Raw genomic sequence first — 27,683 nt, 5'->3', positions numbered from 1 at the left:
GAGGAATTTTCTTGAAAAAATTAGGGTTAATAGAATGAGGGGGTTTACAAGTTTAGACAAATTTACGAGTTTTTGTATTCAAAACTTTTTAAGATACCTCGAAAAAACTGTTTTTTGTTCTCCGTCTGTTAAATTTGCGTTTTCAATTTTTTTGTTTTAACCCCTAAAACGCTACGCTTTAGTAATAAAATTAGTTTCAGATGATTTGAAATTCATTTTTCTACAACTTAATGTCATTTAATTTTTCCCTGCATTCTTAAATAATTTTAAATAATTAAATGTAACGATGACCCTATTGCAGGGCAATTGAAACACTTTGCGTTCCAGAGAAAAGGAATGTTTAATTTTAAATGTATATTTGATTTATGTTTCCCCATGTTAGTTGTATTATATGTCCCCATGTAAGTATCGATTAATTTCGTAGGCCGCCAGGTGGGCCACTTGTCATAAGTAGTAGAAAATAGCTGATGTCACAATTTAAGTATTTGGTCAGACAGAAAGCAGCCATTAGTCATTTTTAGGGTTCTTATAGCTATCGACGACTCGTTTTTATTCTGTATTGGTGCGAATTCTCACATTGTGATTTCCTGTTCTTCATTTTTAGCCTTTGAGGTAATTTTATATATACCCCCCCTATTTTATATAGATATTTATGTGAATGATGGGCTAACATTATTCTCGCGTATATAGATTAGGCCCTAGAATTGATTTTTTTTTACGTCTATGATTGCCTTATTGACCGGCTCCAAATTGTGGATGCTAGGTGAGAGCTAGTTCTTATTTCAATTGAAGTCCGTATATTAATTCTGCCTTAACTTAGGCAATTTGTGCTTTGGCTGTCTTAAGTTCCATTGCTTGCACGTGCTTGCAAACTGATAAATAAATTTGAGCTTTTGAGAAGCAATCGTTGGGCCTACTCCCCCCCCCCCCTCCACTATTTCATTCTCTCGCTGAAATATTGGTGATCGTAGCAGGACACCCTTGGCCTGCGGGTTTGGAGAATTGAAATGGTAAGAGGCAAAAGGACAAAGGCAGCCACGGCTTCTCAAAATGACAACACGGTTGCGTCCAGACTTCGCTCTCAACCGGTACCAACGGAAGGTGAAGATGAATCGACACCCCCAGCTGATACCACTCAACAAGACAAGAACGTTTCGCGAGATCCTCAACTTGAGGCGATAGAACGTGATTCCACACGTAAGCAGATCCAAATGACCTGTAGCTGTATCAGCAAGCTCATCAAGGAAAGAGGATCAAGAAGAGCCTGTCTAGGCTTACTCAACAAACTCGACGACATGTTAGCCACCGCTGAAAGACTCAATCTATTGGTGGTACACCCGTCCGACGCTGACGAATTCTCGAAGCAGGCTGAAATCCAAATCGACCTGTTCACGCTTATCGAGTCGAAGAAAGAAGACGTGGAAACTTATGTCAACTTAAGAGCTGATGACGAATCTTCAGCTGTGTCCTGCACGCAGTCAGTCAAGAGCGTACCACCGGCCACCCGTCACTTTGCACCGGAAAGGAATGAGGAGACTCAGTCGGAAAAATTGCTAGCTGAGGCGCAGAAAAGAGCGGCGGAGGCACAACAGGAGGCTGCCCAGCTGCAGGAGCAACTTGAAGAAGCAAAGAAGAAAGCCGAGCTGGCGACTAAGGAAGCAAGCAAACTATCTGATGCTGTCATACGACGCGGTTCAGCGCCAACCATCATTAGCAGTCCATTCCACGGTTGGGGACAGGGGGACGGAGCGATCGACGATTGGCGTCGCCGTTCTACTCACGAACTGACCAAAGAGGATGGAGAGGAAGAAGCACCAGATGAATGGATCGACCGGTACTGCAACGGCCAAGAAGAAGCCAATTGGTCATATTCTAGCAAAACGGCAGCACGCGGAGAGCTTCCTATCTATTCCGGAAGGGCAGTTGACTGGTTTTGGTGGTCGGACCTGCTACGTTCGATGGTTCATGACCAACGAATCGCACCTGGAGAAAAGCTAGCTATCTTAAAGAGCAGACTACGAGGAGATCAATTCGAAATCGTGCAGGGTCTTGGCGGAGGGGAATCTGTCTATAAGGCCGCTCTATCCCGGCTCAAGCAGTCGGCTGGACGTCGCGACGTGATGCGAATAGCACTGCTCGGTGAACTCGATCGCATAGAGCTGGGCAGAGAAAATTCATCATTCCGTCGCTTTGCTGAAAGAGCTCGAACCATCTTCTTCGATCTAACCCGAATTGGGGAGAAATTTAATGCTGACCTCATCGAACGACTGAGCCGTAAACTGCATCCGGCGGATCGACTTGAGTGGAATTCTGGACGACGGACTGGAATAGAACGGCGCCCCCTAAAGGAGTTTGGAGAGTGGATGTGCGAAAGAGCTGCAGCATATCAAATGCCTACAGTCTAGCAGCAGAGCAATCTTTGCCGTCTGGAGAGAACAAGTTGCCTCGCCGCCAACCATTTCCAACAACAGGGCGCGCCAATCACATTAGCCTGGAGCCTGGCACTATAGACAAACCGAAGAGTCGCTGCTATTGCTGTGAGGGGGAGCACCGGTTGATGGCCTGCCCAACATTCAAAGAAATGCCTACGATAGAAAAGGTACGGTTCTGTGTCAAGCGCCGCTTATGCATGAAATGTTTCGGGACGAGACACTCTGCAGCCGATTGCAAATTCGGAAAGGGCTGTGGAGTCAATGGATGTCATTATATCCATCATCCATTGCTTTATGATCCTGGAGAGAAACACGCCAAGGGCAACAGCCATCATACATCACTTTCAGCCCAGATAGATCGAGTCAAGGTGGCGCTAGGCGTTATCCGGATGGAAGCTTACACAGCGGAAGGCCAACTCATTCCAGTATCAGTGCTGATAGACGAGGGCAGCGATACGACGCTGTTTCGAGAGGACTTTCTCCAACGGCTCAAGATCACCGGAAAAGGTACTACCCTAGATCTCGTAGGAGTTACCGGCGCAGAACGCTACAAGTCGCAGAAGGCCCCGGTTCGATTTCTTTTACCGGACGGGGAGGAGGCCATCATCAAAGGAAAGACGATCCCGCAGATATCTAGGCCGACTCCGGTAATCGATTGGAGAAAATTGAAAAACCGATGGCCACACTTAGCCGACGTCCCAGTGCAAGAGAGTGGCGGAAAGATTGACGTCTTAGTGGGACTCGACCACTCAAATCTACTTGCAGTATTAGAATCACGCGTCGGAGGTGAATATGAACCTTTCGCATCTCGCACTAGACTCGGCTGGATCGTCCGCGGCCTACTTGGGAGTGACATCGGTCCGATGACAACGGCCTACATCCATCATCTCACAGCGACATCCGAGTCCTCGCTCGATACAGAGTTCAAGAAATTTTGCACAACTGAAAATTTCGGTACTGAATTTAAAGGAGATGGCCTCTCAGAATCGGAAAGAATCGCCGAAAAGATCGTTGATGAAGGCCTGAAGAAACTCGACATTGGGTATGAAACCCCACTCACGTGGCTCGAAGGAGAGCCAACATTTGAAAATAACAGAAAACTAGCTGAGCATCGTTTGCAAGACCTGCGGGAACGATTCAAGAGAGACCCAGATTTGGAGACTGATTACAGAGCCGCGATCAAGAAATACGTCGACGAAGGCTATGCATCGCGTGTAGAAGAGGAAGACTTATACTCGAACAACCAGTACTACTTGCCACATCACGGTGTCTACAAAAAGGTGTATGGTAAAAAGAAAAAGAAGCTTCGAGTCGTCTTCGACGCCGCTGCAAAATGGAAGAAGAAATGCCTCAACGACGGAATGCGACAGGGTCGAAAACTGCAAAACGACCTAGCCAAGGTCCTCATTCGATTCCAGCTGGGGGAGATTGCCTTTGCAGCAGACGTGACTGCAATGTACAGCAGGATTCGACTTCGACCACAAGACGCTCGCTTTCATCGATTTCTCTGGCAAGATCAAGATTCGGACGTCATTATTACGTACCAAATGGATCGCTTGCCATTTGGATCAAACTGTGCCCCATTTCTCGCCCTAAAAGCCGTTCACAGAGCCGCTTCAGACGCCACTAGAGGGAGAGAAGAATGCATGGAGGCAGTGGAGAAAAATATGTATATGGACGACCTATTAAAAGCAGTCGACAACGAAGGAGAAGCAATTATGAAAGCAAAACTCATCCGCGATGGACTAGCAGAAGGCGACTTTCATCTGACAAATTGGATCTCGAACTCTCCGGAATTCATCAAAGCGTTGCAACCAGAGCCGGCAGCAGCAGCAGCACATCGCGATTTAGCGTCGGATGACATCGAGAAGCTACTGGGAGCCTTCTACGAGCCAACGACAGACGAGATGACGTACCGGGTGATTGGAATTGAAGATCTTAAATGGACGCGCGCTGGATTGCTGAGCAAGGTGGCGAGTATCTACGACCCCCTAGGCCGAGCAGCACCAGTACTGGTAAAAGCAAAAATTAAATTGCGGGAACTAGGTACCAGAGGACTAAACTGGAACGAAGCCATTAGCGGTGATGACAAGGAGTGGTGGCAAACCTGGTTCAAGACGCTGGAAAAACTCAATGACTTTTCGATGCCACGGAATCTGCAACCGGACAAAGGAAAAATCATCCAGAGCGACCTTCTAACCTTTGGAGATGCATCTGAAGAGGCCTATGCAGCAGCCGTATATCTACGCAGTGTCTATGAGGATGGCACATCAAAGTGCAGATTGGTGATGGCCAAAACCAAACTGGCCCCTCGGCAGACACAGTCAATTCCAAAGTTGGAGCTGAACGCAGCAGTTCTCGGCGCTCGACTGGCCACATACGTCGCAGACGCGCTACAAATCTCTGGACTCAATAGAATTTTCTTCACTGATTCCAGCACTACCAGGAACTGGATACGAGCCGTCGCTTCACACTACATGCCGTTCGTCAGCCATAGAATCGGAGAGATTCAGTCTCTCACCGATGCTAACGAGTGGCGTTTTATCCCCGGGAAACTGAACATAGCAGATGCTGCGACGCGGTCCCTATTGACAGACGGAGAGCCGATTCCACCAAGATGGCTGGAAGGACCATCTTTCATCGCTTTACCAATTGAGCAATGGCCGAAGGATCTGCCTTGGGTGGCAGTAGCAGCAGAGAAAAGAACTGCCCACATCCACCACGCAATTTCTGAGCTCTCCTTTCATGATTGGAGAAAAGTAGTCATCGACTCGAAGAACATCTCAACATTCTTGAAGGTAGAAGGAGATGCCAAGGAGACTATATTAAAGTGCCAAAAGGAAGCATTCCGTGAAGAAATCAGTCTACTATCAAAGGGCAAGCAAATCCCAAAAAGGTCAAGCCTCATTCAATTAACTCCTTTCTTAGACAAAGACGGAATGCTCCGATTGGGTGGACGGATCCACCGCGCAAAGCTACCATATGAGGTTTTGCACCCTCCAATTTTGCCTGGGAAACACCCACTTGCAGAAAAGCTGGTGACAGCAGTGCATCAGGAGTCACATCACGCAGGCACTGACTTTCTCCATGCCAAAATTAGACAGCACCTTTGGATCCTGCAAGGACGAGAGCTGGCAAAGAAGATCCGTTTCAACTGTGCCACCTGTGTGAAAACGCGTGCCAAACTCGCCACACAAAAGATGGGTGATTTGCCATCTGCTCGTCTCGACTCCTACAATGCGCCATTCACACACATAGCTCTGGATTACTTCGGTCCGCTCGAAACATCAGCTTACAGGAACCGAGTAACCAAACGGTATGGCCTGTTAATCACCTGTCTCGTCACTCGCAATGTTTATTTAGAAATGGTGTTGTCAATGTCAACACCGGATTTTCTCTACGGTCTACGACGTTTCATCAGAGAATTCACGAAGCCAACCGAAATCTTCTGTGATAACGGGACAAACTTCGTGGGAGCTGAGAAGGAGCTGGCCACAGCGTTTCGTGAGTTGCAAAAGGACGAAAAGTTGAAGGCGTTTGCGCGAGAGCGCTCAATCATTTGGAAATTCCAGCCACCTAGTGCTCCACATTTCGGCGGATCACACGAATCGATGGTAAAATCAACAAAGAGGGCACTTTATCGGGCGCTGGATACGGAAAAAGCTGGACTGCGCTACCCGACGGACGAGATGCTTAGAACGCTACTGAAGGAAGTGGCGGGCATGTTGAACGGGAGACCTCTAACGCTGGCCAGCAATGACCCAGAAGACTTCAGACCGATTACACCAAAGGATTTCTTGAACCTGCCACCAACGTCGGACCTTCCGGCCGGAGACATTCGCCGCGCTCTGCCCCGCGACCATATTCGTTACGTAAAGAAGATGGCCAATTTATTCTGGGATCTATGGACCAAGATCTTCCTCCCCACGCTGGTTCCTTGGTCGCGGAAGGAAGGAATTTTGAAGTTGGAGATTCAATCATGCTATCGGACAACAATTTGCTGCCAAATCAGTGGAAGACGGGCCGAATCATCGAAGTGTATCCTGGTTCCGACGGTTTTGTTCGAGTCGTCAAAGTGAAAACGGACTGCGGAGAATATCTGAGACCAATCAATCGGCTAGTGCTACTGGAACCTTACTCGGCCGTCCTTCCGTCGGCCTCGGGGGAGAATGTTCCAGAGAAAAGGAATGTTTAATTTTAAATGTATATTTGATTTATGTTTCCCCATGTTAGTTGTATTATATGTCCCCATGTAAGTATCGATTAATTTCGTAGGCCGCCAGGTGGGCCACTTGTCATAAGTAGTAGAGAACAGCTGATGTCACAATTTAAGTATTTGGTCAGACAGAAAGCAGCCATTAGTCATTTTTAGGGTTCTTATAGCTATCGACGACTCGTTTTTATTCTGTATTGGTGCGAATTCTCACCTTGTGATTTCCTGTTCTTCATTTTTAGCCTTTGAGGTAATTTTATATATACCCCCCCTATTTTATATAGATATTTATGTGAATGATGGGCTAACATTATTCTCGTGTATATAGATTAGGCCCTAGAATTGATTTTTTTTTACGTCTATGATTGCCTTATTGACCGGCTCCAAATTGTGGATGCTAGGTGAGAGCTAGTTCTTATTTCAATTGAAGTCCGTATATTAATTCTGTCTTAACTTAGGCAATTTGTGCTTTGGCTGTCTTAAGTTCCATTGCTTGCACGTGTTTGCAAACTGATAAATAAATTTGAGCTTTTGAGAAGCAATCGTTGGGCCTACTCCCCCCCCCCTCCACTATTTCATTCTCTCGCTGAAACACTTTGTTTATATTCCCTGTCTGCGAGTGGTTGCTTTTTTTTTGCAAGTATTTGACGTAATTCATTTAAACAAATGTAAATCATCATGTTAACACAACTATAATACTTGTATTCGCTGTTTGGGATTTATTAAAAAAAGCATGTTGCTTAATGGTTTTTTTTTAAATTTAATTATTTAAATATTTTAAACTAAATTACGATCTACTTTAAGCATATTTTAAAAATCTGTAAATTGCATTGTACCTATTGGTAAAATTTGATCACACTAGCAGTTGTGGCTGCTGAGATATCGTGATTTTCATTTTATGTGGGTATAAAGAAGCTTCCTTATGGGAAAACCCACGTTGCAATTGCGTCGACACACCGTTTCAAAAGAGCAGTAAAACATCCTACGTTGCACGTTCTCCACAAATGCGAAAATATCATTTGTGTCCAAGTTGGTCTGCTGCGGCTGCAGCGTCTTATGGAGAAACCAACTTCTTCATGTTAAAAAATAAGTTTTCATAAATATAATTAAGATTTTCCCCCTTTTCTTCCTAGCAGAGGGTACCCTATTCATTTTTTCATTTCCCAATTTTTTTCTAGTCCTAGTTCTATCTGGTTTATTTTTATTTAGCTATTGTTTGTGAATGGTTTGTTGTCCATCCCCTTGTAGCAGACGAATTTCTGGCAGCAAACGAAAATCTTCGGCTAAAAGAGACGAGCAAGACTGAATAGAGAGGTAATAGCCCTCAGCTGATGTCACGATGTGGATCATATAGTACAGCAACATGATCTCCGTCCGGGTAGGTCTGGAGGTTACTAAAATAGCAAGTCAATCAAGTGCTTAGCGCAACCCTTTTTTTTTTTTTTTTTTTTTTCAATAACTAAAATCCAAACTGGCTAACCAAAACTTCTAACATCTAGTCTGAAAATTTGAGCATTTCCTTTTAAGGGAATTTCAGGTTGAAATTAGGAAATTAACATTAGTGGTGGAAATGCAAACAAAAAAATTGTACGCTACGCAATTAAACACTGTAAAGATAAGTGGATTTCAACCTTGCCCAATTCTATGTTAATTAGCTAATGCTATGAATTAAAGCAATGTTCTATGCTACGCAACTAAATAGCTATATAAATTATACCAGACTGATGAATACCAATTGGTCGTGTAGTACTTGGGAGGCTCGGTGTAGTAGCTCGGGGCAGCATATGTTGTCGTGTAATACTCGGCCTTCTTCGTTGTGTAGTACGCGGGAGCCTTAGTGGTGTAGTAGGACCCTTACCCTGAAGCTCCAAAGTACTACTCGTCACCAAGCTACTACACTGAAGCCCCGCTTTACTCTGCTACATATGTTAAGCCAAGCTACTACACCGATGCACCAGAATACTACACTACCGCTTCGGTCCGGTCCCCGAGTACTACGCTATAGAAAAGGCCGAATACTACCCTTCCACTTATGCTGCTCAAGTTTACTAAAGACTCAAGGTTACCTGCTCCGCAAGTTTTGCAGTATACGAATGAAACTTCGATACAAGTAGCAGAACGCCTTGACTAGCTCAGTTATTACCTTAGCTCCATCGCCTAGTTTCCTTACCAAAATAAGAGGACGAAGAGTGAACAGGTTTATCATTCCTCGAGTGACGTCCTCAAACTGGATTCGTTCGAGCTAAAATCCCAGCGACTATTCGAACTCGACTTACGAGAAAACAACGAACCTTTTATTAATCCATTAGGAGTTGAAAGATTCCTGTATGGTCAGTTCGATTAGCACCTGAATTATATTACGAGAATACAACAGCATATACCAGACAGTGACATAATCCGTTCACGCAGGAATCGTTTCCACTGTGTTCTGTCACTCATCGAAAACAAAAGCGACGAGGACAGTACCGGTTTCACTGCATCAACCAACCTGCTTATCACTTTTACTCCCAATAAATTGGCAACGGGATGGGCCGAACAACAGGAATCAAAAGGTTCAATTCAACGTGCTACTCACGTGCCATCTAGTGTCAACTGAAGAGAACCTTCCCGGTATTACGGCGGGACTGTTACAATTGTATCTCCCGCCAATATCCCCGTCCCTAATTATGTGTTGGTCTCTGCCAGATGGCGGGTCAATTAGCCAGACGCCTTTGTCTACCTGTTGTAAGAGGCAGTAGAGGGTAAACCGTCTGAGGGACAGGACCATAGGAGGGCGCTTTGCTTAACGCTGGCTTCCCCTCGCGGATTATTTTCCATTCCTTATTTGCGTGTTCCCTTTTTTTTTGCGTAACTGTGTGAATCCCAAGTGCAGGGACGAAATATAACTATTTCGTTGAACTATTTAATTGCCTCTTTTCTAGAGTAAATCCCAGCGTACTCGTTACGAACGTAACAATTGGTGTCAGAAGAGGGATTATTAGGCCTTAGAACGACTTTTAAAAAGTCGCCTTACTGAACGCCACTGCCTTAAAGTATTTATTTATTATTTATTTTTCTCTCTTCTCTGAGGTTTTGTTTGGTCAATTTATAAAGTGGTGTGTGAATCTCCGTAAGTTTTCATTTTTTTTTTTGTTTATGTTTTGTGTGTTTTGTGTGTAAGTGACATTTTAGGGGCGCCGCCATATTGGATCCAGTCGCGTGTTCGAGGCAGACGTGACTGTGGGCGTGGCCATATTGGATCTGTGTTACGCGACAGACTCTCCCGCAAAGTAGTTTCCCGTGGGATCGTGGTTTTCGCTTTGAAGCCAAAGGGGAAATATTTTTTTTTTGTTGTTTTGTTAATTTTTCGGCGTTTAATTTCTTGTTTCCTTTTTTTTTGGCGCGCCAACAATTTAAGCGAGTTTCGGTTGGTGTACCTAAGCTTTTGTCGGGTATTTAATTTGGTTTTTGTGTGTTCGTCTCCTGCCTTATTTGCTTTTGCTGGTGCCGTCGTTTATGTATGTTTATTCTTTTTTTTTTTGCAAGTGGGTTTTTTTCCTTTTTTTCTTTCTCGTGGTTCACCGACTGATTAGTCACGTCTGTCTTGGGTCTTTTTCTTTTGGTTGCTTTTGCTGGCATCGGGACCTGCATGTCGGATACGGATTCCGAAATTAAAGAACCTTTTTTTGGTTTTGAACACCACTATCACTTACGGAACCGTAGCCAACAAACCGATCCAGAACCGGTTAGACCCCGTTTAGTTCGCCCTGTACCTCGCTATCCACCAAACGACGCTGCTAAACAACGTCTGGAATTTGACATTTCTCCTTCGGAAGCGTCGACCAAAACTGAAATGACGGACAATGCAGCTCTCATCGCTGCGTTACAAGGGTTTACCACGGCATTAGCAACGGACGCAGCAGCGAGGCAGAACCAGATGGCGCAGCTATTTCAAGTTATCGGGGGCCAACAGCAAAACCAAGCCGCTATGCAAGCCATTGTTGCTGCACCACCCAATGCACCTGTTATTCGGCCCTCCACAGTGGCGGTGAACTCTCTACCACATTTTTCAGGTAGTGCAGACGAGGACGCACAGGGGTTTGTTGACCAAGTAAACAGGGTAGCAGGGTTAGAAGGTTGGACGGCTGAAAACTGTCTTTTGGTTGCCGTAACACGTCTTTTAGGTACGGTGTCCCAATGGCATGCGCAAACCGGGCAGAACTATGGTACGTGGCCACTTTGGTCGGCGGCCCTTGTCACAAACTTTTCCCACACCTTGTCGTTTTTGGAGTGGAGCTTAATGGTGGAAGCAAGAGTGTAGAAACCAGGGGAATCTTGTTTGGAGTACGTTTTGGACAAGCGTAGATTATGTCTGCGCTCTCCTGTACCTTTGCCAGAGGCAGACATCATTAAGGCGTTGCTTAGGGGGCTAGCCAATCCAATTTACATTGCGGCGCTTACGGCTCAGCTACCTGTCAATTTTACTGACTTCGTAACTCGTCTACGGGACTTGGAACAACTTGGCTTATCGAGTGTTCAAATGGGTATTCCTGCCCCGCCTGTAACATACACTGCACCCTTTAATGGCACGGCATGTCCTGTGCCACCTGTTGTCGCCCCACCTGCCCCAAATTTCGCGTCTCTTTTTCAAAATCTTGGTGACAGATTGGTCAATCAGATTTCAACGTCGATGTCGCGGCTGGCGGTTAACCCGATAGCCGGTGGTTCCCGCGCTGGAGGCCCCATGCCCCAGAGAGGCCCACCACAGAGACTTTGTTATGTCTGCAACAGGAATGGACATATTGCCCGGGACTGCCCAGCAAAAAACGACGCGTCTACCCGCCAACGGCAATGGCGCCCTTAAGAGGCTTTGTTTTTTTTGAAAACCGACCTGCCTTACCCCTTATCAAAGTCTGGATCGAAAAAGTAGGCGAAGTTATAGCCCTCGTCGACTCTGGTGCAAGTGTTAGCGCAGTCCGACTGAGTGTCGTGCGCAAGTTTTTAAATCCAAGCCGCAAGGTGAACAAAGCTAAACTCAGGGGCGTTGACAACAAACCGGTGCGCGTCGAGGGATCTTTGTCACTCAACGTTAAATGGGGGGGTAAACTTGTAAAAATTAATCATGTAACTGTCTTGAGGACTGCACCATTTGCCTTAATTTTGGGGGTTGATTGGATCGTTAAAAGTAATACAAGTATAGTGGTTAAGAGGGGGAGGATTGAACTAGTTGGGGAAGGGAGTAAAATTTTAAATGGGGAAGGGAGTAAAATTTTGAATGGGGAAGGGAGTAAAATTTTAAATGGGGAAGGGAGTAAAATTTTGAATGGGGAAGGGAGTAAAATTTTCAATGGGGAAGGGAGTAAAATCGTGGAAATTAAGGAAGGTGAAATCTTAGGGGAACGGGGGGAAAAGAAGGTACGATTTGCGAAGGACTTTTTTTTAATTAATGAAGGAACGGAAGAAGAAAAGGTTTGCGTGTGTGACGAAGAGCAAAAACGGGAAGCGGTTGACTTAGTTGTGGGGGGAGTAGAAGGAAATGAAGAATTTATCATCGGGAATGATATTTGCGAGTATCTAGCCGAACAGTCACCGTCAAAGCGCCGTGGGTGGATGCCTGTTAAGGTGGACGGACCCCAAACCATCCCGCCTAATTCACTCATGTTTGTGAATGGGAGATTGCCAAGTGGTATTTCGGGGAGGGGATTTGTTAAATTTAATTCCTGTTCGAAACCGTGGAAAGAATGGGTAATACCGTCGAGTATTGTAGATATTAGGGAAGAAATTGTAAAAATTGCTATTGTAAATTACGCCTCGGTGGAGTGAAGTTGAAGCGGCGCCATTTTTTTTGTGTTGTTGAAGCAGACGAAGACGTGGAATTGTCTGGCGTGTCAGAAAGTGGCGGAATTCCAGAAGTTGGCGCAACCTTGATCTCAGAAGATCATTTCTCTAAGTTAGCTCCACAAATCAGAATGGGGGAGAAACTCAGTCCTTTGGAGCACGCAAAAATAGTCGAGTTGCTTGAGCGTCGACAAAAGTATTTTCCGGCGTCAAAAAGAGCCATCGGACACACGACAGATGTCGTGCACCGCATCGACACGGGGGATGCTCGTCCCATCAAATCTGTGCCATACCGGGTGTCTGCTTTTGAACGCCAAGTTATTGCCAACAAGGTCGAAGAAATGTTGGAAGACGGGATTATTGAAGAGTCTTATAGTCCGTGGAGTTCGCCCCTGGTGTTGGTGAGGAAGGCGAAATCGGGAGAATATCGATTTTGTGTCGATTTCCGTCGCTTGAATGCAGTGACAAAACGTGACGTATATCCATTGCCTCGGATCGACGACGTTTTCGATCGATTAGCAGGCGCCCAGTTTTTTTCATGTCTTGATTTGGCAAGCGGGTATTGGCAGGTGCCAGTAGCGGTAGAAGATCGAGAGAAAACCGCCTTCGTCACCCCGGACGGCCTTTATCAATTTTCTCGTTTACCGATCGGTTTGAACTGTGCCCCAGCAACATTCCAGCGTTTAATGGACAAGGTTTTGGCTGGCCTGAAATGGCATATGTGTCTTGTCTATCTGGACGACGTTCTTGTTTTTGGGAAGACGTTTGAGGAGCACTTGGCACGTCTAGAGCTGGTTCTAACAGCCCTAGAACAAGCAAATTTGACTCTGAACGTCGATAAATGTGTTTTTGGCTCAACCATGATGTCTCATTTAGGACACGTAGTTGATGCGGAAGGTATTCGCCCAGAGAGTGAAAAAGTTCGAGCCCTAACGACAATGCCAGTAACTAATCTGAAGTCCTTACGCGGGTTTTTAGGTCTCGCTTCATATTATCGACGTTTCATACCAGACTTTGCAGCCCTTGCGCACCCCTTACACTTACTTTTGAAGAAGAATGCTGGATGGAGATGGACCGAGCGTCAAGAAGGCGCAAAGAACAGGATCGTCGAGCGCTTGACCTCAGCTCCTGTTCTGGCTCATTTCGATGACGTTCGGGAAGTCACCATCCAGACAGACGCAAGTCAAATCGGGCTCGGGGCAGTATTGTCACAAGATGCTGGTGAGGGACATCGGCCCGTCTCTTTTATTAGCCGGAAGCTGAGTGATGCAGAAACGCGCTATCACGCAAACGAGCTGGAGTGTTTGGCAGTTGTGTTGGCATTAAAGAAATTCCGTTCTTACATTTATGGTCGACATTTCATTGTGAAAACGGATAGTTCTTCTGTAAAATGGATGATGGGAAAAAAGGAGTTGAAGGGCAAATTTTCCAGGTGGGTGCTTGATCTCCAAGAATTTGATTTTACCATTGAGCATGTCAAAGGCGTAGACAACCAAGTAGCAGACAGGGCGTCTGCTACTTGGTTGTCTCGGAATCCGGTGGAGACGATTGTTGAAACCAACGATTCTCAGACAAAGGAAACATGCTGTATTGCCGTAAATATGCCTGAAACTGGCTTAGCATCCAATGAGGTCGCCCTCTTGCAACAACAAGACGGCCAACTCCGACCAATTTTCGTTTCCTTGAGTTCCCCAATTCAAAACAATATGTCTCAACGGTTTGTTATTCGGGGTAAAGTTTTGTATAAAAAAAATAGTAATTCGGGTAGAAAATTTCTTTTAGTTGTTCCCTCCATCCTACGTCGCAAAGTCCTTGAATCTTGTCATGATTTTCCCTCATCCGGGCACCAGGGAGTAGAGAAAACTTTATTTAGAATTAAAAGTAGGTTTTGGTGGCCGCGACTGGGAAAGAGTGTCCAAAATTTTGTAAATTCATGTATCTTTTGTTTAAAACACAAACACTCTGTTGGTCTTCCAGTCGGCAAACTTCAACCTATCGAGCCTCCATCATCTCCTTTCCAGCGGCGTCGACCATCTTGGACCCTTCAAAGAAACGCCGAGTGGCCATCGTCACGTCATAGTTTGTATCGATTACTTAACCAAATGGGCTGAAATGGCGCCTGTTCCGGACACATCAACCAAATTTGTGACAATCTTCTTAGAATCGAACATACTCTACCGGCACGGAACACCACAAAGGATAATTTCCGATCAGGGATCATGTTTTACATCTGAACTATTTGAGGAATGGATAAGAAAGTGGGGAATTCAGCATATTCAAGCAACAGCCGAACATCCAGAAACAAACGGCCTGGTGGAACGCGTTAACCGGACTTTATAGTATAGTCATTCTAGCCAAAAAAGGGGGGTGTACCTCAAACAATTAGTAATGAGAAGTTTTATTAATGAGCACTATTTCGACATACTTTTTAAGTAAGTGTGTAAAAAAATTCAAAAATCGTACGTAGGGATCACATATAAATTTTCAATTAAAAATTAGAAAATAAGAAATGGGGGTGTAATTTTAAATTTTTTTTGTTTTTATTACATGTAATCAAACTGTATGTGTTAATAAACGTGTGTTTCTAATTTAAATGTTTTTTGTGTAGATTTACTATTTTTTTAATTTTAAAGTTACTGAAATTGGTTTCCGCGTCGAAATTTTTTCGCCGTGTTTAACACTGCGCTTATGGCGCTACGCGTCTTGTTAAAATTGATGCTACATAAAAACTAAATAACCTAAAAATCCCCAAATAGTCTAGTTTTGTAGCCAATATAACCTAGTTTATTTTGTATTAATTATATCTTATGAATATAACACAGTAAAAAAGTTATAACCATTACAAAAAAACTCCCCTTTTTAGGTTTTTCCAAATTCCGCAAAATTCAAGTTGCTTTTACAACACACCCGCTAGGGTGACATTTTCGGGGGGCGCTGCAACTTTTACTCGACTACAACTATACAATTGAAACCTATTGTTATTGTTATAAAAAAATTCAAAATGTTGAAGTGTCGAAAAATAGGAACGAGGAGTAATCCTAAATTTAATAACACGGCCTGCATATTTTGCAAAGTATATTCTAAATCAAAGTATAAGCAAAGTATAATCATATTCTAATTCTACAACAATTACACTACATTACATTATATTGGCAATTACACTAAGAAGATAAAATACCTTGAAAAGATTATCCAAAATGAAACACTAAGAAATACATCAGTGGTGATACTGTGCTAGCAGACACATTTTGATATCAATAACAATAGGTTTCAATTGTATAGTTGTAGTCGAGTAAAAGTTGCAGCGCCCCCCCGAAAATGTCACCCTAGCGGGTGTGTTGTAAAAGCAACTTGAATTTTGCGGAATTTGGAAAAACCTAAAAAAGGGGAGTTTTTTTTGTAATGGTTATAACTTTTTTACTGTGTTATTTTTATAAGATATAATTAATACAAAATAAACTAGGTTATATTGGCTACAAAACTAGACTATTTGGGGATTTTTAGGTTATTTAGTTTTTATGTAGCATCAATTTTAACAAGACGCGTAGCGCCATAAGCGCCGTGTTAAACACGGCGAAAAAATTTCGACGCGGAAACCAATTTCAGTAACTTTAAAATAAAAAAATAGTAAATCTACACAAAAAACATTTAAATTAGAAACACACGTTTATTAACACATACAGTTTGATTACATGTAATAAAAACAAAAAAAAATTTAAAATTACACCCCCATTTCTTATTTTCTAATTTTTAATTGAAAATTTATATGTGATCCCTACGTACGATTTTTGAATTTTTTTACACACTTACTTAAAAAGTATGTCGAAATAGTGCTCATTAATAAAACTTCTCATTACTAATTGTTTGAGGTACAAAAGCTAAAATGACTATACTATTAACACTTGCGCTTTGTGCCTTCATCAACGCACAGCACAATGACTGGGATAAGCACCTGGCGGCAGCAGCTTACGCAATCAATACTGCACGTCAATCAACTACCGCGATCACACCTTTCGAGCTGGTGAACGGTCGCCAACCAGTCTTGCCCGTCGAACGTCTTTTTCCATGGCCAGCTGAAGAGCAAGAGAGCCACGCTGATTTTCTATCACGGGTTCATAAATTAAGAGAAGCCGCACGACTGAGAATTTTAAAGAAACAACGAGCGGTGAAGGAACGAGTCGACAAACGCAGGAGAGTTCAGTTCGAACTTCTCCCCGGTGACCTAGTCCTCGTCCGTCGCCGGCCACGTAAGAAAGGCCTAACAAAGAAGTTCCTTCCCAAATTTACCGGCCCGTTTCAAGTCGTCAAAAAAGTATCGGCTACGACCTTTTTAGTAGAAGACCTGCCCGCTGTAAGAAAAAAAAATTCGTTCCGGCGTTTTCATGCCCACGTATGCCAAATTCGTCGTTTCAATGGTAGAGTTGACGACGAGTGGGATGAAGACGAGCAAGGAATAGAAGACAGGATAGACGAACCAGATGAAGACGAAGAACAACTAAGAGAGATAGCTGATGTTCATGAAAGAGAAAACGAAGAAGAAGAAAGAAGAGAACATGAGAGAGAAAAAGAAGAGAGGACAACAACTACAAGAGCCGGTCGCAAATCAAGACGGCCAGTATGGATGAAGGACTTCACTGACCAGTATTAAACACGATCTTCCTTCTCTATCGTCTCCTTGCATTTTTTTTTTTTATTATTATTATTATTAAGTCGCAGGCCAAGGGAAAGGTATTAGATGAATTTTGTTTTGTTTTGTTTTTTAATTTTTGTTTTTTTTTTTTGGTATGAAGCGGGGTTAGTATTTAAGGAAAATGTATATTCATGTTGAATTTACTTCGTTTTTGTTTTGTTTTGTTTTGTGATTTCGTTGTTCTTAACACGTGTGTTTAACTGGTAATTTTAGAGCCGTGAGCGGAGGGAGGGTATAATATTCTGGAGGGTTGGTAAAAGTGGAAATTTCGAAGTTCTTTGTTTTGCTTTTCTTTTGTTTAAATCAGTTGTGCTCGTCTTGTTCCCTTTTGTGTTTTGTTTTGTTTGTTCTCGTTTTTTGTTTTTTTTTTTTTTTTTATGGCGAACTTTGAGTCAGGAAGGGCCGAATGTTACAATTGTATCTCCCGCCAATATCCCCATCCCTAATTATGTGTTGGTCTCTGCCAGATGGCGGGTCAATTAGCCAGACGCCTTTGTCTACCTGTTGTAAGAGGCAGTAGAGGGTAAACCGTCTGAGCGACAGGACCATAGGAGGGCGCTTTGCTTAACGCTGGCTTCCCCTCGCGGATTGCATGTAAATCGCTCGACCTTAACTTATAGTGTTGACACTTGTATTTAGCCCTTTCAACGCAAACAAAAACAAAAGAATAACGATATGGTCCGCCTCAGGACCTCAACGCCCCCTTTATCCTCAGACGCTTTTCGGCTCTTACGCAAAACGGTCATGCCGTCAGATAGTTCAACTTCGTCATCTTCGGAAAGTGATTCTTCAGTCTCTCGCCGTTCTCGTCGTTCAAAACGAGAGCGTCGTCCAGCCCAAGATCGGCCGGATCGTTCTCGCAGCCCACGTCGCGGATCTCGAGCTCCAGACGAGGCAGAACAGGAGAGGTTGGAGCGTGAACGGAGGGAACGGTCTAGAGAAAGGTTGGAGCGAATCGTGGAGGAAGATCGTTTAAGGAGAGAGCAGTCAGAAGATCGGCGAGCTCAACAAAATGGAGATAGGCAGCCAGTTCAGCCGCCGGGTCAAGAATCGAAGCAGTTCAAATTCACAGTGGCCAGGAAGAGAATGAAAGTCTTCAGGAACTGGATGACAACCTCTTTAAGCGCGCCGGAAGCCAGAAATCTTCGTGATAGTTTCGTTCCGAGTTTCCCTAACTCTGGTTTTGATTTAGTTTGTCCCCAGGTAGACTCTTCTTTTTCGCGCCGCTTCAAAGACATTAAAACTCCAGAGATGTCCAAGGCGGAGGCTACGGAAAGGTCCCTGAAAGCTGAACAGTACAAGATTTTGGATGTAGCGCGTCCGCTTTTATTCCTGAGAGAAAAAATTGCGGAATCCGCAGATTTGAAAGATTCTCCATTGGCAGAAGCAGCGGATACGGCCCTGCGTCTCTGGGGCCACACGTTTCACAATGTGACTACCAGCCGACGGGAAAACTTGCTGAAAGTTTTGGATCCGAAATTTCTCTCCTTGTTGAAGGAGCCCCACCGTTTCAAGCCACGGGAGTGCGCTTCGCTTTTTGGTCGACACTTCATCAAGAACATGGTGAAGGAGGCAACAGACGACCAAACTCTTAGAAGCATTATTAGCAGCCATGGCTCGTCATCAAGGCCTAGAGCGGGCAGCAGCGGTTATCGTGGCTCCTCAAGATCTCATCGTGGAGGAAATTTCGGTCAAGGAGGCTATAGCAACGGCTATAACGGCGGATCATCCGGCACCTTTAACAGGAGCAGAGGAAACCACTCAATCAGGTCGGAAAATTTATCTTTACATAATTATTCCTTAGATTCTCCGCCCATTGTGGGAGGTAGATTAAGACATTTTGTGGATTCCTGGAAATGTTTGTCGAGTGATCCATGGATCGTACAAAGCATCAGTCAGGGTGTAAAGTTAGAGTTTTTGGCGAGCCCGTTTCAAGCTCGTAACCAAAGCAACATGGAAATGGGGGAGAGTCAATGGGCGCTCTGTAATCAAGAAATTCAGGATCTTGTAAGAAAAGAAGCTATTGAGCCGGTTGAAGAATCGGAGCAATGTTTTGTCAGTGGGGTGTTTATTATTCCCAAAAAATCGGGTGGGTTTAGGCCGATAGTAAACTTGAAAGCTTTAAACAAATTTGTCTGTTCCCCTCATTTTAAGATGGAAGGGGTTAGTTCTTTACAAGAGATCATTCGTCCCGACGATTTTTTTACAAAAATTGATCTGAAGGACGCATATCTTACCGTGCCTCTTCACCAAGAAGACAGAAAGTTTATTCAAATCAGGTGGGGGGGGGCAACTTTTCCAATTCAAAACGCTAGCCTTCGGTCTGACATCCGCCCCCTTTTTATTTACTAAAATTCTTAAACCTATTGTGACCTTCCTACGGTCCCAAGGTTTTCGTCTTGTCATCTATTTAGACGACATTTTGCTATTAAATTCTTGCAAAAAGGAGGCGGAGCGGGAATTTTTGTTTGCCACGGAGCTTTTAGAAAAATGTGGTTTTGTGATAAATGTAGAGAAATCTATCGGCACCCCCCACCAAGTAATCGAATTCCTGGGGTTAATTGTAGACTCGCGTAACCTGTCGCTTTCCTTACGCACGGAAAAAGTTGACGAAATCATTCGTCTGTGTCAAAATTTGTTGTCGAAAAGTTCCGCTCCTTTACGGGAGTTTGCTAAAGTCCTCGGTCTTTTTGCTTGGGCGATCAAGGCCGTTCCTTTTGCCCAGTCCCATTATAGAGATTTGCAGAGGCTCTATATTGATGGTTGCGTCCGGTTCGAAAATAATTTAAATCTTTGGTTTTATTAGACAACGGCTCTAAAATCAATTTGTCCTGGTGGGTTGCTAATTTGATTAGATGTAACGGAAAGCCAATGTTGGCGGTGGATCCCGATCTGACCATCTATTCGGATGCATCAAACTCAGGGTGGGGTGGCGTGCTTAATGGGGTCTCGACAAGGGGCCCTTGGACGGAAGTAGATAGGCTGAGGCATATCAATGAATTAGAGCTTCTCGCGGCATTATACTCTCTCAAAGCCTTCACTAGTCAATTGGAGGGAATTTCTATTCGTTTAATGATGGATAACTCCACGGCCGTTTGTTATGTAAACAAAGCTGGAGGGACGCGTTCGAAAAGTCTTAACGATATAGCGGCGGACATTATGTGTTGGTGCGAGAGTAGAAAAATTTCGGTCCACGCAGTTCATCTCCCTGGAATATTGAATTCTCTCGCAGATCTGCAATCCAGATGGAAACGGGAGTCCAGCGACTGGAAGCTCAAGTCGTCCATCTTTTCCCAGCTGTCGGAACTGTGGGCACCGGAAGTGGATTTATTTGCATCCCATTGGAACCGGCAAGTGGCGCGGTTTATGAGCTGGAAACCCCAGCCGGAATCGGTGGCGTTGGACGCTTTCACTCAGAATTGGAAGAATCTGAAAGGATACGCGTTTCCCCCGTTCAATCTGATCCACCGATGCTTGATCAAGATCAGGAGGGACAGAGCGGACGTGCTGATGGTAACCCCAGTGTGGCCGTCCCAGCCGTGGTGGCCAACGATTTTGGAGCTTTCCTGTCGGCCGGCCCGCATTTTGAAACCGAGCGAGGACCTGTTGCTGGACGCGACGGGCACCAGCCACCCACTCCTAGTGCGAGGGTCCCTCCTGTTGGCCGCATGGACCTTATCAGGCGACGATATGAAAACCGAGGCCTTTCGGAAGGAGTGGTGCAATTACTCCTGGCCAGCAATCGCGAAACCACATCAGCTACTTACAAAAGTGCCTGGAACGTTTGGTTCCATTGGTGCTCTAAGAGGAGTGAAAATCCCTTGTCTCCTACTCTAAATTTGATTTTGAAATTTTTATCGGATCTTTTCGAAGAAGGTAAAGCGTACAGGTCAATAAATGTGTATCGGTCAATGTTGTCCGGTACGCTGGAAAAGATAGAGGGCTGGGATGTAGGTAAACACCCTCTGGTTGTCAAACTGATGCAAGGAATTTTTAATTCTTCCCCTCCCAAACCAAAGTATACTGGGTTTTGGAGCACAGATACAGTTTTGGATTATATCGAGTCGCTAGGCCCCGATAGCGGGTTGAGCCTAGCAGTTTTATCAAAGAAATTAGTAATTTTGTTGGCTCTCACTTCCTTGTTTAGGGTCTCGGAGATTGCATCTATTGATTTTTCGTCTATGGTTTTCTCAGGGCCGGCAGTGAAGTTCGCCTTGTCAAAGCTCAGAAAGTCGCAGACACCTAGCTCAGCAGGAGCGATCTTCTCCTTAAAAAAGCTCACGGTTTTGTCAAACGTCTGTCCAGTCTCGTGTCTTGATTATTATTGTAAAGAAACATGCAAGTTCAGGAAGGATTCTAACTCTAATCTCATGTTAAGTATTAAATCCCCCCACGCTCCGATCGGCGCTTCAACGGTGGCCAGATGGATCAAAGATTTTCTGGGCGACGCAGGAATTGACACGTCAATCTATTCAGCGCATTCCACCCGTGGGGCGGCCGCATCTAAGGCGGTGGCGACGGGTTTATCAATCGAAACAATTTTGCGTTCGGGCAACTGGTCGTCCGAAAGCGTATTCGCCAAGCATTACAGTCGGCCAATCGAGAAAGAAAGCGTGGCTAGCCAAGTGCTAGGTGGTGCCAGTGGTTTGTCTGGTTAACGTGCTTTGAAGTCACTATAAGTTAAGGTCGAGCGATTTACATGCAATTAGTAAATTGCTCGAGGTCGCGAAGCGACCGAAGAGCAGTTATGATTGTATGTATAATAAAGCGAGACCTTAACTTAGGTTAAGGTACCCCCCCAACCCGCTCCTAACTTTATTAATCGTTTTTTCTTCATTCCTTTCAGAGGAAGAGGATTTGGCAGTAACCAACAGAAAAGGTGAAGAGTTGGCCTACTCTTTCGGATCAGCGGCCCTGAGAAGATTTCCCGAGCCTTAAAGGTCTGAGGATAAAGGGGGCGTTGAGGTCCTGAGGCGGACCATATCGTTATTCTTTTGTTTTTGTTTGCGTTGAAAGGGCTAAATACAAGTGTCAACACTATAAGTTAAGGTCTCGCTTTATTATACATACAATCATAACTGCTCTTCGGTCGCTTCGCGACCTCGAGAAATTTACTAATTATTTTCCATTCCTTATTTGCGTGTTCCCTTTTTTTTGGCGTAACTGTGTGAATCCCAAGTGCAGGGACGAAATATGACTATTTCGTTGAACTATTTAATTGCCTCTTTTCTAGAGTAAATCCAAGCGTACTCGTTACGAACGTAACAGGACTGATACACGTTCCATTCACGATCCGTGATTAGACCATATACGATTTTTCTATTCTGGCGTTTTTCATAAGTATTTATTTTTCTGGCATAAAAATGATTCTATTCAATAGATAATAAAAGAAGTAACGAATAAAGTTCATTTGTTATTATTGCCAATTTAGTTTTTTTTGTTTGCGAAATTTAACATCAAAGCTATCCGTTTTGTCAAGTTATAACTGAGAACATTTATGAGTCTAGCTAAACACTCCTGTATTTTTAATAATGATAAATTGAGCTTGAAACAGGCTGACGAAATCTAAATTCTTACAGGCGGATGTTATGGCTTCTACCGACAGAATTAAAGTACAAGCTCATCACATTATTTCAAAGTTATTTCTTACGTAGACTACCTGTATTCATGGTTTGATGTTATGCCTCCAGATTACGTCATTCATCATTGAAATATCACAGTTGGACAAGAACGGAGATCGACAGAGTTTGTACGGGTTACTGCCTTTATCGAAGAAACTTATTATTCCGGTACTGACTTCAGAATCTCGAACAACGCACTTTTTGAATTCACGAATTGAAATGTTTTAGACGATGGAGATTATTTTCACGTACCTGATCATCATCTACCAATTCAAAGCTGCTGCACACTAATTACAGTACTCAATGTTCCCAGTATTTCACTGAAACAACTATCAAGTCATCATTGCTTGAGATTTGAAATTGTTGTTTCAATATATTGCACGTTTGAAGTGGCTTGTTAAAGTGAACCAATTATCGGACAGAAATGTGTTATGCGAAATCAGAAAGCAAAGATTATACAACCAAATAGAGTAAAACGAAAATGTGTGATCGTGGTGGGGATCTAGAATCCCTCTCGAAGAGAGTCAGCTGCAGTACCGATTAAGAAAGAAATTGCAGAAAGGTGTTGTTTGATTTGACGCCAAGTGCCGGGCTGTTCGGCTTCCGTTTGGTTGCCAACAGTTTTGAACAGATCCACCAGGCCAGCAAAAGTATCACTGGAGTATTTATCCACAGAACTAGGAGCGAACACGATGTGACTGAAATTAAAGAAAAATGCTGATTTAGCTTGAAAATTGGAGTACGTAAACTTCCTATAAACGAATACTTGAATTCAGGACGCCCGGGAAGGCCATGAGGATCGACGAATCCTCTTTCAAGCTGCATCAACTGGTCATTGATTTTACGAACGGCTAAAGGACTGGGTAAAGCTATTTCATTACTCTCAAGATCGTTATGAACATGTTAACTTGATTTCAATTACTTGATAATGTCCAAACGTGGTATTATGTTGTCGGTAAAATACTCGGTTGCGTTCCGGAAATGAGCAACTGCTTTTCTAAAATGTTCTGGAAAGAGAAGGCCAGTTATACGACAGATTTTAGAAAATTACTTTAGTTAAAGGGCAGACCAAAAGTTGCTCCGTTCGTGACTGCCACGTCCTTATACCGTGACTCAATTTTAGCGATATCTTGTTCCAGGAAACTGGCGTAACTCGGTACGTCAAACGGAAGAATAACTGATTCACTGAGACTCAAAGTCAATTCAGCCATCTGTTACAATAGAAATTTGTTAGTCAAAATTGTGTTTTATACAAAACGAGCCAACGAACCAGTCGAGCAACAGCAAGGTGATATTTGAATCCGGAAAGATCCATTAAGTTAGCCACCGTATGATAAGTCTCGTAAAGAGTGTGGTAAAGAGGGTAAGATCCTGCTTTCTGTTCCACGAGAAAATAAATTCGATTGACACTTAACTATTTGATATGTATCAAGTAAAACTATACCTCTTGATAATCGTAGTAAACGTCGATCGATGGGACGCCGAGAACATGAATGAAGACGGTGTAATCACTACCACTTCCTAAATTACCAATGCTGCAATCGTTCGTCCATAAAAATTAAGTATCGTGTTGTAGCTTGGATGTAAACTTTCAACGTTACTCTTTCCGTGGTTGGGTAGGATTTCTCGGATCCGGATTGGCCGCCAACCAAGTGTCAAAAACTGTTTTACGTCAGGCTTCCACCTCTACTGGATTAGGATTGGGTACCATTTTGGCCGCTTCTCTGATTACTGAGTACAGCGAAGGTAATTAGTAGTTTGACTCTTTAGAGTATAATTACCTTTTGAAAATGGAAAGTAAAAGCATTATAACGCTTTTATAGATAACGTTAACTTTGAGTTGTGGATACCTTCTATGGCAGAGTCGACGTTGATGTAGGCCACTGCACGTTGTATGAGGACCTTGTAGTCTGACGTAGCCTGACCGGCTACTTGACACTCGAATTTCGCTATGGCATAAGTCACTTCTTCGTTTTGAATTCCCTCGAAGTTACACTCACAGTATGCGACTCCACCATTAATCTTCTCTTCGAAATTTGAACCCAGAATCCTCAACAAATCAAGACCCTCTTCACGGGCCCATCCATAATCGTACTGCGAACTTGTTTGATCAATTTCGACTTGTCGTTCACAATCTTCTTTATTGGCCATCTTCTCTTGGTCTGGCTGAATGGTTCCAACATATTGTTCGTCCCAATTCAATTCGATGCTCAAGTTTCTCGTCACATTATTAGAATCAATGAAGTGTGAAACTTCAAACACTTTGCTCTTTTCAGGATTTGTAAATGATTCAAACTGTTCAACATCAATGGAGTTTTCTCTTCTTACATTTTGGATTTTTCGCTTTGCTAATGCAAGGTGCACATCTAAGCAACTGCAATGCAACAATGCTTCCGCGAAAACTCGATCACGTCTCTGCAATAGTTCAAATGAAAGGAATTTCTCGTCATATTTTTCGTTTAAAACCAGGAACAAGATATTTTCTTTCAATACTTCCTCAGAGTGGTAAAAATCCGCTTCACTGTTCAAACTGTCATTCTTTATGAAAAAGGCTTCTGTTGCAATTGTAGGAGAAGAATTCTCTAGAAAACCGGATGGCGAACAATGTGAATGGATGACAGGCTGCGTTTCATCCTTTTTCCTTGAATTTAACAGGGGATTGTAAAGCCATGATTTGATTGCTTTCTTGATTTGTTTGAGCGCTGTAAGAAAAACAGGGAAGTTACGTGGGATCTCTATCTTTGCATTGGTCCAAATGAGATCGAAAACAAGCATCAACTTGTGTCTTTGTAAAACGGGTTCAATAAAATGTTCACAGCAATCGTAAAACATTTTAATCATTAGAAAAGGGTAACGGTTTTCCACTCGGTTAGTTGGTGCAGTTAACTTAGAATTTAAATTATGAACTTGAATTTCGGTTAACTCTAGCCTACTCTACTCAACAACGCCTTCTCCTCGGCGACTGCATCCAAAACTGACGGATAAGCAGGGTTGCCAGACTGCATCATATCCTAAGGGGAAAATAAATAAATAAGAAAACGTTTTGAAAACGACTGACCTTGGAATTTGGATTGGCCTTTGAACAAAAATAATTAACCATGACTGCAGGGTAAAATATGGCCTAGAATATTTTTAATGTTAGCAAATTAATATACAAGCGTTTTTCTAGGTAAAAAATTTTTATTTTTTAAACAAAAAAAAACACAGGATAAAAAGAGGGAAGGACAAGTGGGAAATGAAAATCTAGTTTAGAATAAGAGAAAGTAATAATAAAAAAAAAGTAAATTAAAATGGAGGGCGGAAATTATTGGCATTAAAGTTAGGGTAGTGGAAGGTGGAATGCGGAACGGGAAAAGGAGGACGTGGGTAGTAATGGGGAGGAGGTGGAAAGGAAGGAGGAAGAAGTAGAGGTGGAGGCGGAAAGGAAGTAGGAAGAATTACAGGAGGAGGCGGAAAAGAAGGAGGATAAAGTAGTGGAGGAGGGAAATTGTTGACCTTCTCGGGGCAAAATTTGGAAATGTGGCCTTTTGTTTTGCACTGCAAATAAGGGAAAAGAGTTAAGGGAAAGAACTAATTTGATAAATTTATTAAATTAAACTTACCTTAATGCATATTTTGTATTTCCATTTTTTCTCCTCCGACCGGATTTTTTTCCGTTTTGATGGACCTGCGATAGGCGATGCTGGACCGGCTTTGGGTGATCCTGAATGGTGGCCAGGACGAGGCGTTGCACTACCTGGTCGAGGGGATGAAGGACCTGGTAGAGGGGATGAAGGACCTGGTAGAGGGGATAAAGGATCAGGTAGAGGGGATGAAGGACATGGTGGAGGGGATGAAGGACCAGGTAGAGGGGATGAAGGACCAGGTAGAGGGGAAGAAGGATCAGGTAGAGGGGATGAAGGATCAGGTAGAGGGGATGAAGGACATGGTGGAGGGGATGAAGGACCAGGTAGAGGGGATGAAGGACCAGGTAGAGGGGAAGAAGGACCAGGTAGTCCTGCCTTTTCACTGGCCACCAAGTGCCTCAGGACAGGCCCCAAAAGCCGAAACCCTTGGCCCAGCAACGCCATAGCCTGTTGCTGTTTTTAAAAGATTTATTAGAAAAATTTAAATAAATTTATACTAAAAAATCTTACCGCCTGTTTCGATGCCATCGGTGGCATGATGGCTGGGGTCTCGACGGCCGGCGGCTCGACGGACGGCGGCATGATGGCTGGGGTCTCGACGGCCGGGAGCATGATTGCTGGGGTCTCGATGGCCGGCGGCTCGAGGTTTGAATCAGGCCCTTCAGACAGCTGATCAGGTTCCCCGGCCGAATCGCCGATGCCTAATGGTGAAGCTTCGCTGGCCAGCAAAGCCTCGCAATATAGCAAGGCTTCGCCGTCCAGCTCTACCTCACCGTTGACATCGGCTGGTCCGGCCTGGTCCACTGTAGCAGCCCTAGAACAAATAGATAAAATACGTTAATTAAATTTAAAAAAAGAATTTACCTTAATTATTAACTTACCTTTCATTACGTAGAAATTCCCCAATGAGGGACCTGTAGTTATTGCAGTTAGAAAAATCCGTCCATTCGGGTATGTCGTACCCGACATATTTTAGCAAATATTGGACCTTTCTCCGATTTTCTACTTGCACAACCCTACAAACGGCGAAGAAAAATAATTTAAAAACAATAAGATAAAAAAAATTTAAAAATGATATTAAATTTGATAATATTACACTTACCTTCGGTTTAAACAATCTTCAACCTCAAATTCATCGTACATGTTGTACAAGTTTGAGGGGAATTGGTTGATGGGGACTTGATGATTCCGCGGCATCTTGGTGATAGATAGTGAATGAACCTTGAGTTCAAAGGCCAATCCAAGGTCAGTCGTTTTCAAAACGTTTTTTATTTATTTATTTTC

At 43.6% G+C, this 27,683-nt stretch overlaps 3 protein-coding genes across 5 annotated transcripts; 1 reads left to right on the top strand and 2 right to left on the bottom strand.

The window, feature by feature from the left end:
* Nucleotides 1-2,629: 2,629 nt before the first annotated feature.
* On the top strand, nt 2,630-6,627 carry LOC123474198. Its single transcript, XM_045176127.1, has 2 exons — nt 2,630-6,364; nt 6,445-6,627. Exons 1-2 carry the CDS (start codon nt 2,630-2,632, stop codon nt 6,625-6,627), a joined length of 3,918 nt encoding a protein of 1,305 aa, XP_045032062.1.
* A 16,493-nt stretch (nt 6,628-23,120) lies between these two features.
* LOC116936317 (glutamate carboxypeptidase 2) lies at nt 23,121-25,732 on the bottom strand. 3 transcript variants are annotated; one of them, XM_045176212.1, is made up of 7 exons: nt 24,375-24,419; nt 24,218-24,308; nt 24,044-24,151; nt 23,843-23,984; nt 23,696-23,780; nt 23,540-23,632; nt 23,121-23,471 (listed from the first exon to the last, which is right to left on the bottom strand). In XM_045176212.1, the coding sequence occupies exons 3-7, from the start codon at nt 24,086-24,088 to the stop codon at nt 23,276-23,278; spliced, it is 561 nt and encodes a 186-aa protein (XP_045032147.1). In that variant the 5' UTR covers nt 24,089-24,151; nt 24,218-24,308; nt 24,375-24,419; the 3' UTR covers nt 23,121-23,275. The 3 variants fall into 3 exon arrangements, 1 of the variants encoding a protein (XP_045032147.1); XR_006648876.1 differs by lacking the exons at nt 23,121-23,471; nt 23,540-23,632; nt 23,696-23,780; nt 23,843-23,984 and adding exons at nt 24,624-25,188; nt 25,267-25,732 and having other exon boundaries at nt 24,103-24,151; nt 24,375-24,554; XR_006648875.1 differs by lacking the exons at nt 23,121-23,471; nt 23,540-23,632; nt 23,696-23,780; nt 23,843-23,984 and adding an exon at nt 24,624-25,732 and having other exon boundaries at nt 24,103-24,151; nt 24,375-24,554.
* A 254-nt stretch (nt 25,733-25,986) lies between these two features.
* LOC116927205 (vegetative cell wall protein gp1-like) lies at nt 25,987-27,596 on the bottom strand. Its single transcript, XM_045176126.1, has 4 exons — nt 27,502-27,596; nt 27,281-27,415; nt 26,910-27,213; nt 25,987-26,852 (listed from the first exon to the last, which is right to left on the bottom strand). The coding sequence occupies exons 1-4, from the start codon at nt 27,594-27,596 to the stop codon at nt 26,361-26,363; spliced, it is 1,026 nt and encodes a 341-aa protein (XP_045032061.1). The 3' UTR covers nt 25,987-26,360.
* Between the last annotated feature and the right edge of the window lie 87 nt (nt 27,597-27,683).

This window comes from Daphnia magna, linkage group LG7 (assembly GCF_020631705.1).
Source record: "Daphnia magna isolate NIES linkage group LG7, ASM2063170v1.1, whole genome shotgun sequence".
NCBI classification, from domain to species: Eukaryota; Metazoa; Arthropoda; class Branchiopoda; order Diplostraca; family Daphniidae; genus Daphnia; species Daphnia magna.
The sequence above is the reverse complement of the archived record's forward strand: the minus strand, read 5'-3'. Positions and strand labels throughout refer to the sequence as shown.

Excerpts from the sequence above, each read along its gene's own strand:
- LOC123474198 (XM_045176127.1), top strand. The coding sequence starts at position 2,630 with ATGAAATGTTTCGGGACGAGACACTCTGCAGCCGATTGCAAATTCGGA. Across the intron at positions 6,365-6,444 it reads AGATCTTCCTCCCCACGCTG|TGGAAGACGGGCCGAATCAT; the intron begins GTTCCTTGGTCG and ends CTGCCAAATCAG.
- LOC116936317 (XM_045176212.1), bottom strand. The coding sequence starts at position 24,088 with ATGGATCTTTCCGGATTCAAATATCACCTTGCTGTTGCTCGACTG. Across the intron at positions 23,985-24,043 it reads ACCTTGCTGTTGCTCGACTG|ATGGCTGAATTGACTTTGAG; the intron begins GTTCGTTGGCTC and ends CTATTGTAACAG. Across the intron at positions 23,472-23,539 it reads CCCGGGCGTCCTGAATTCAA|TCACATCGTGTTCGCTCCTA; the intron begins GTATTCGTTTAT and ends CTTTAATTTCAG.
- LOC116927205 (XM_045176126.1), bottom strand. The coding sequence starts at position 27,596 with ATGCCGCGGAATCATCAAGTCCCCATCAACCAATTCCCCTCAAACTTG. Across the intron at positions 27,416-27,501 it reads GAAGATTGTTTAAACCGAAG|GGTTGTGCAAGTAGAAAATC; the intron begins GTAAGTGTAATA and ends CGCCGTTTGTAG. Across the intron at positions 27,214-27,280 it reads GAATTTCTACGTAATGAAAG|GGCTGCTACAGTGGACCAGG; the intron begins GTAAGTTAATAA and ends TATTTGTTCTAG.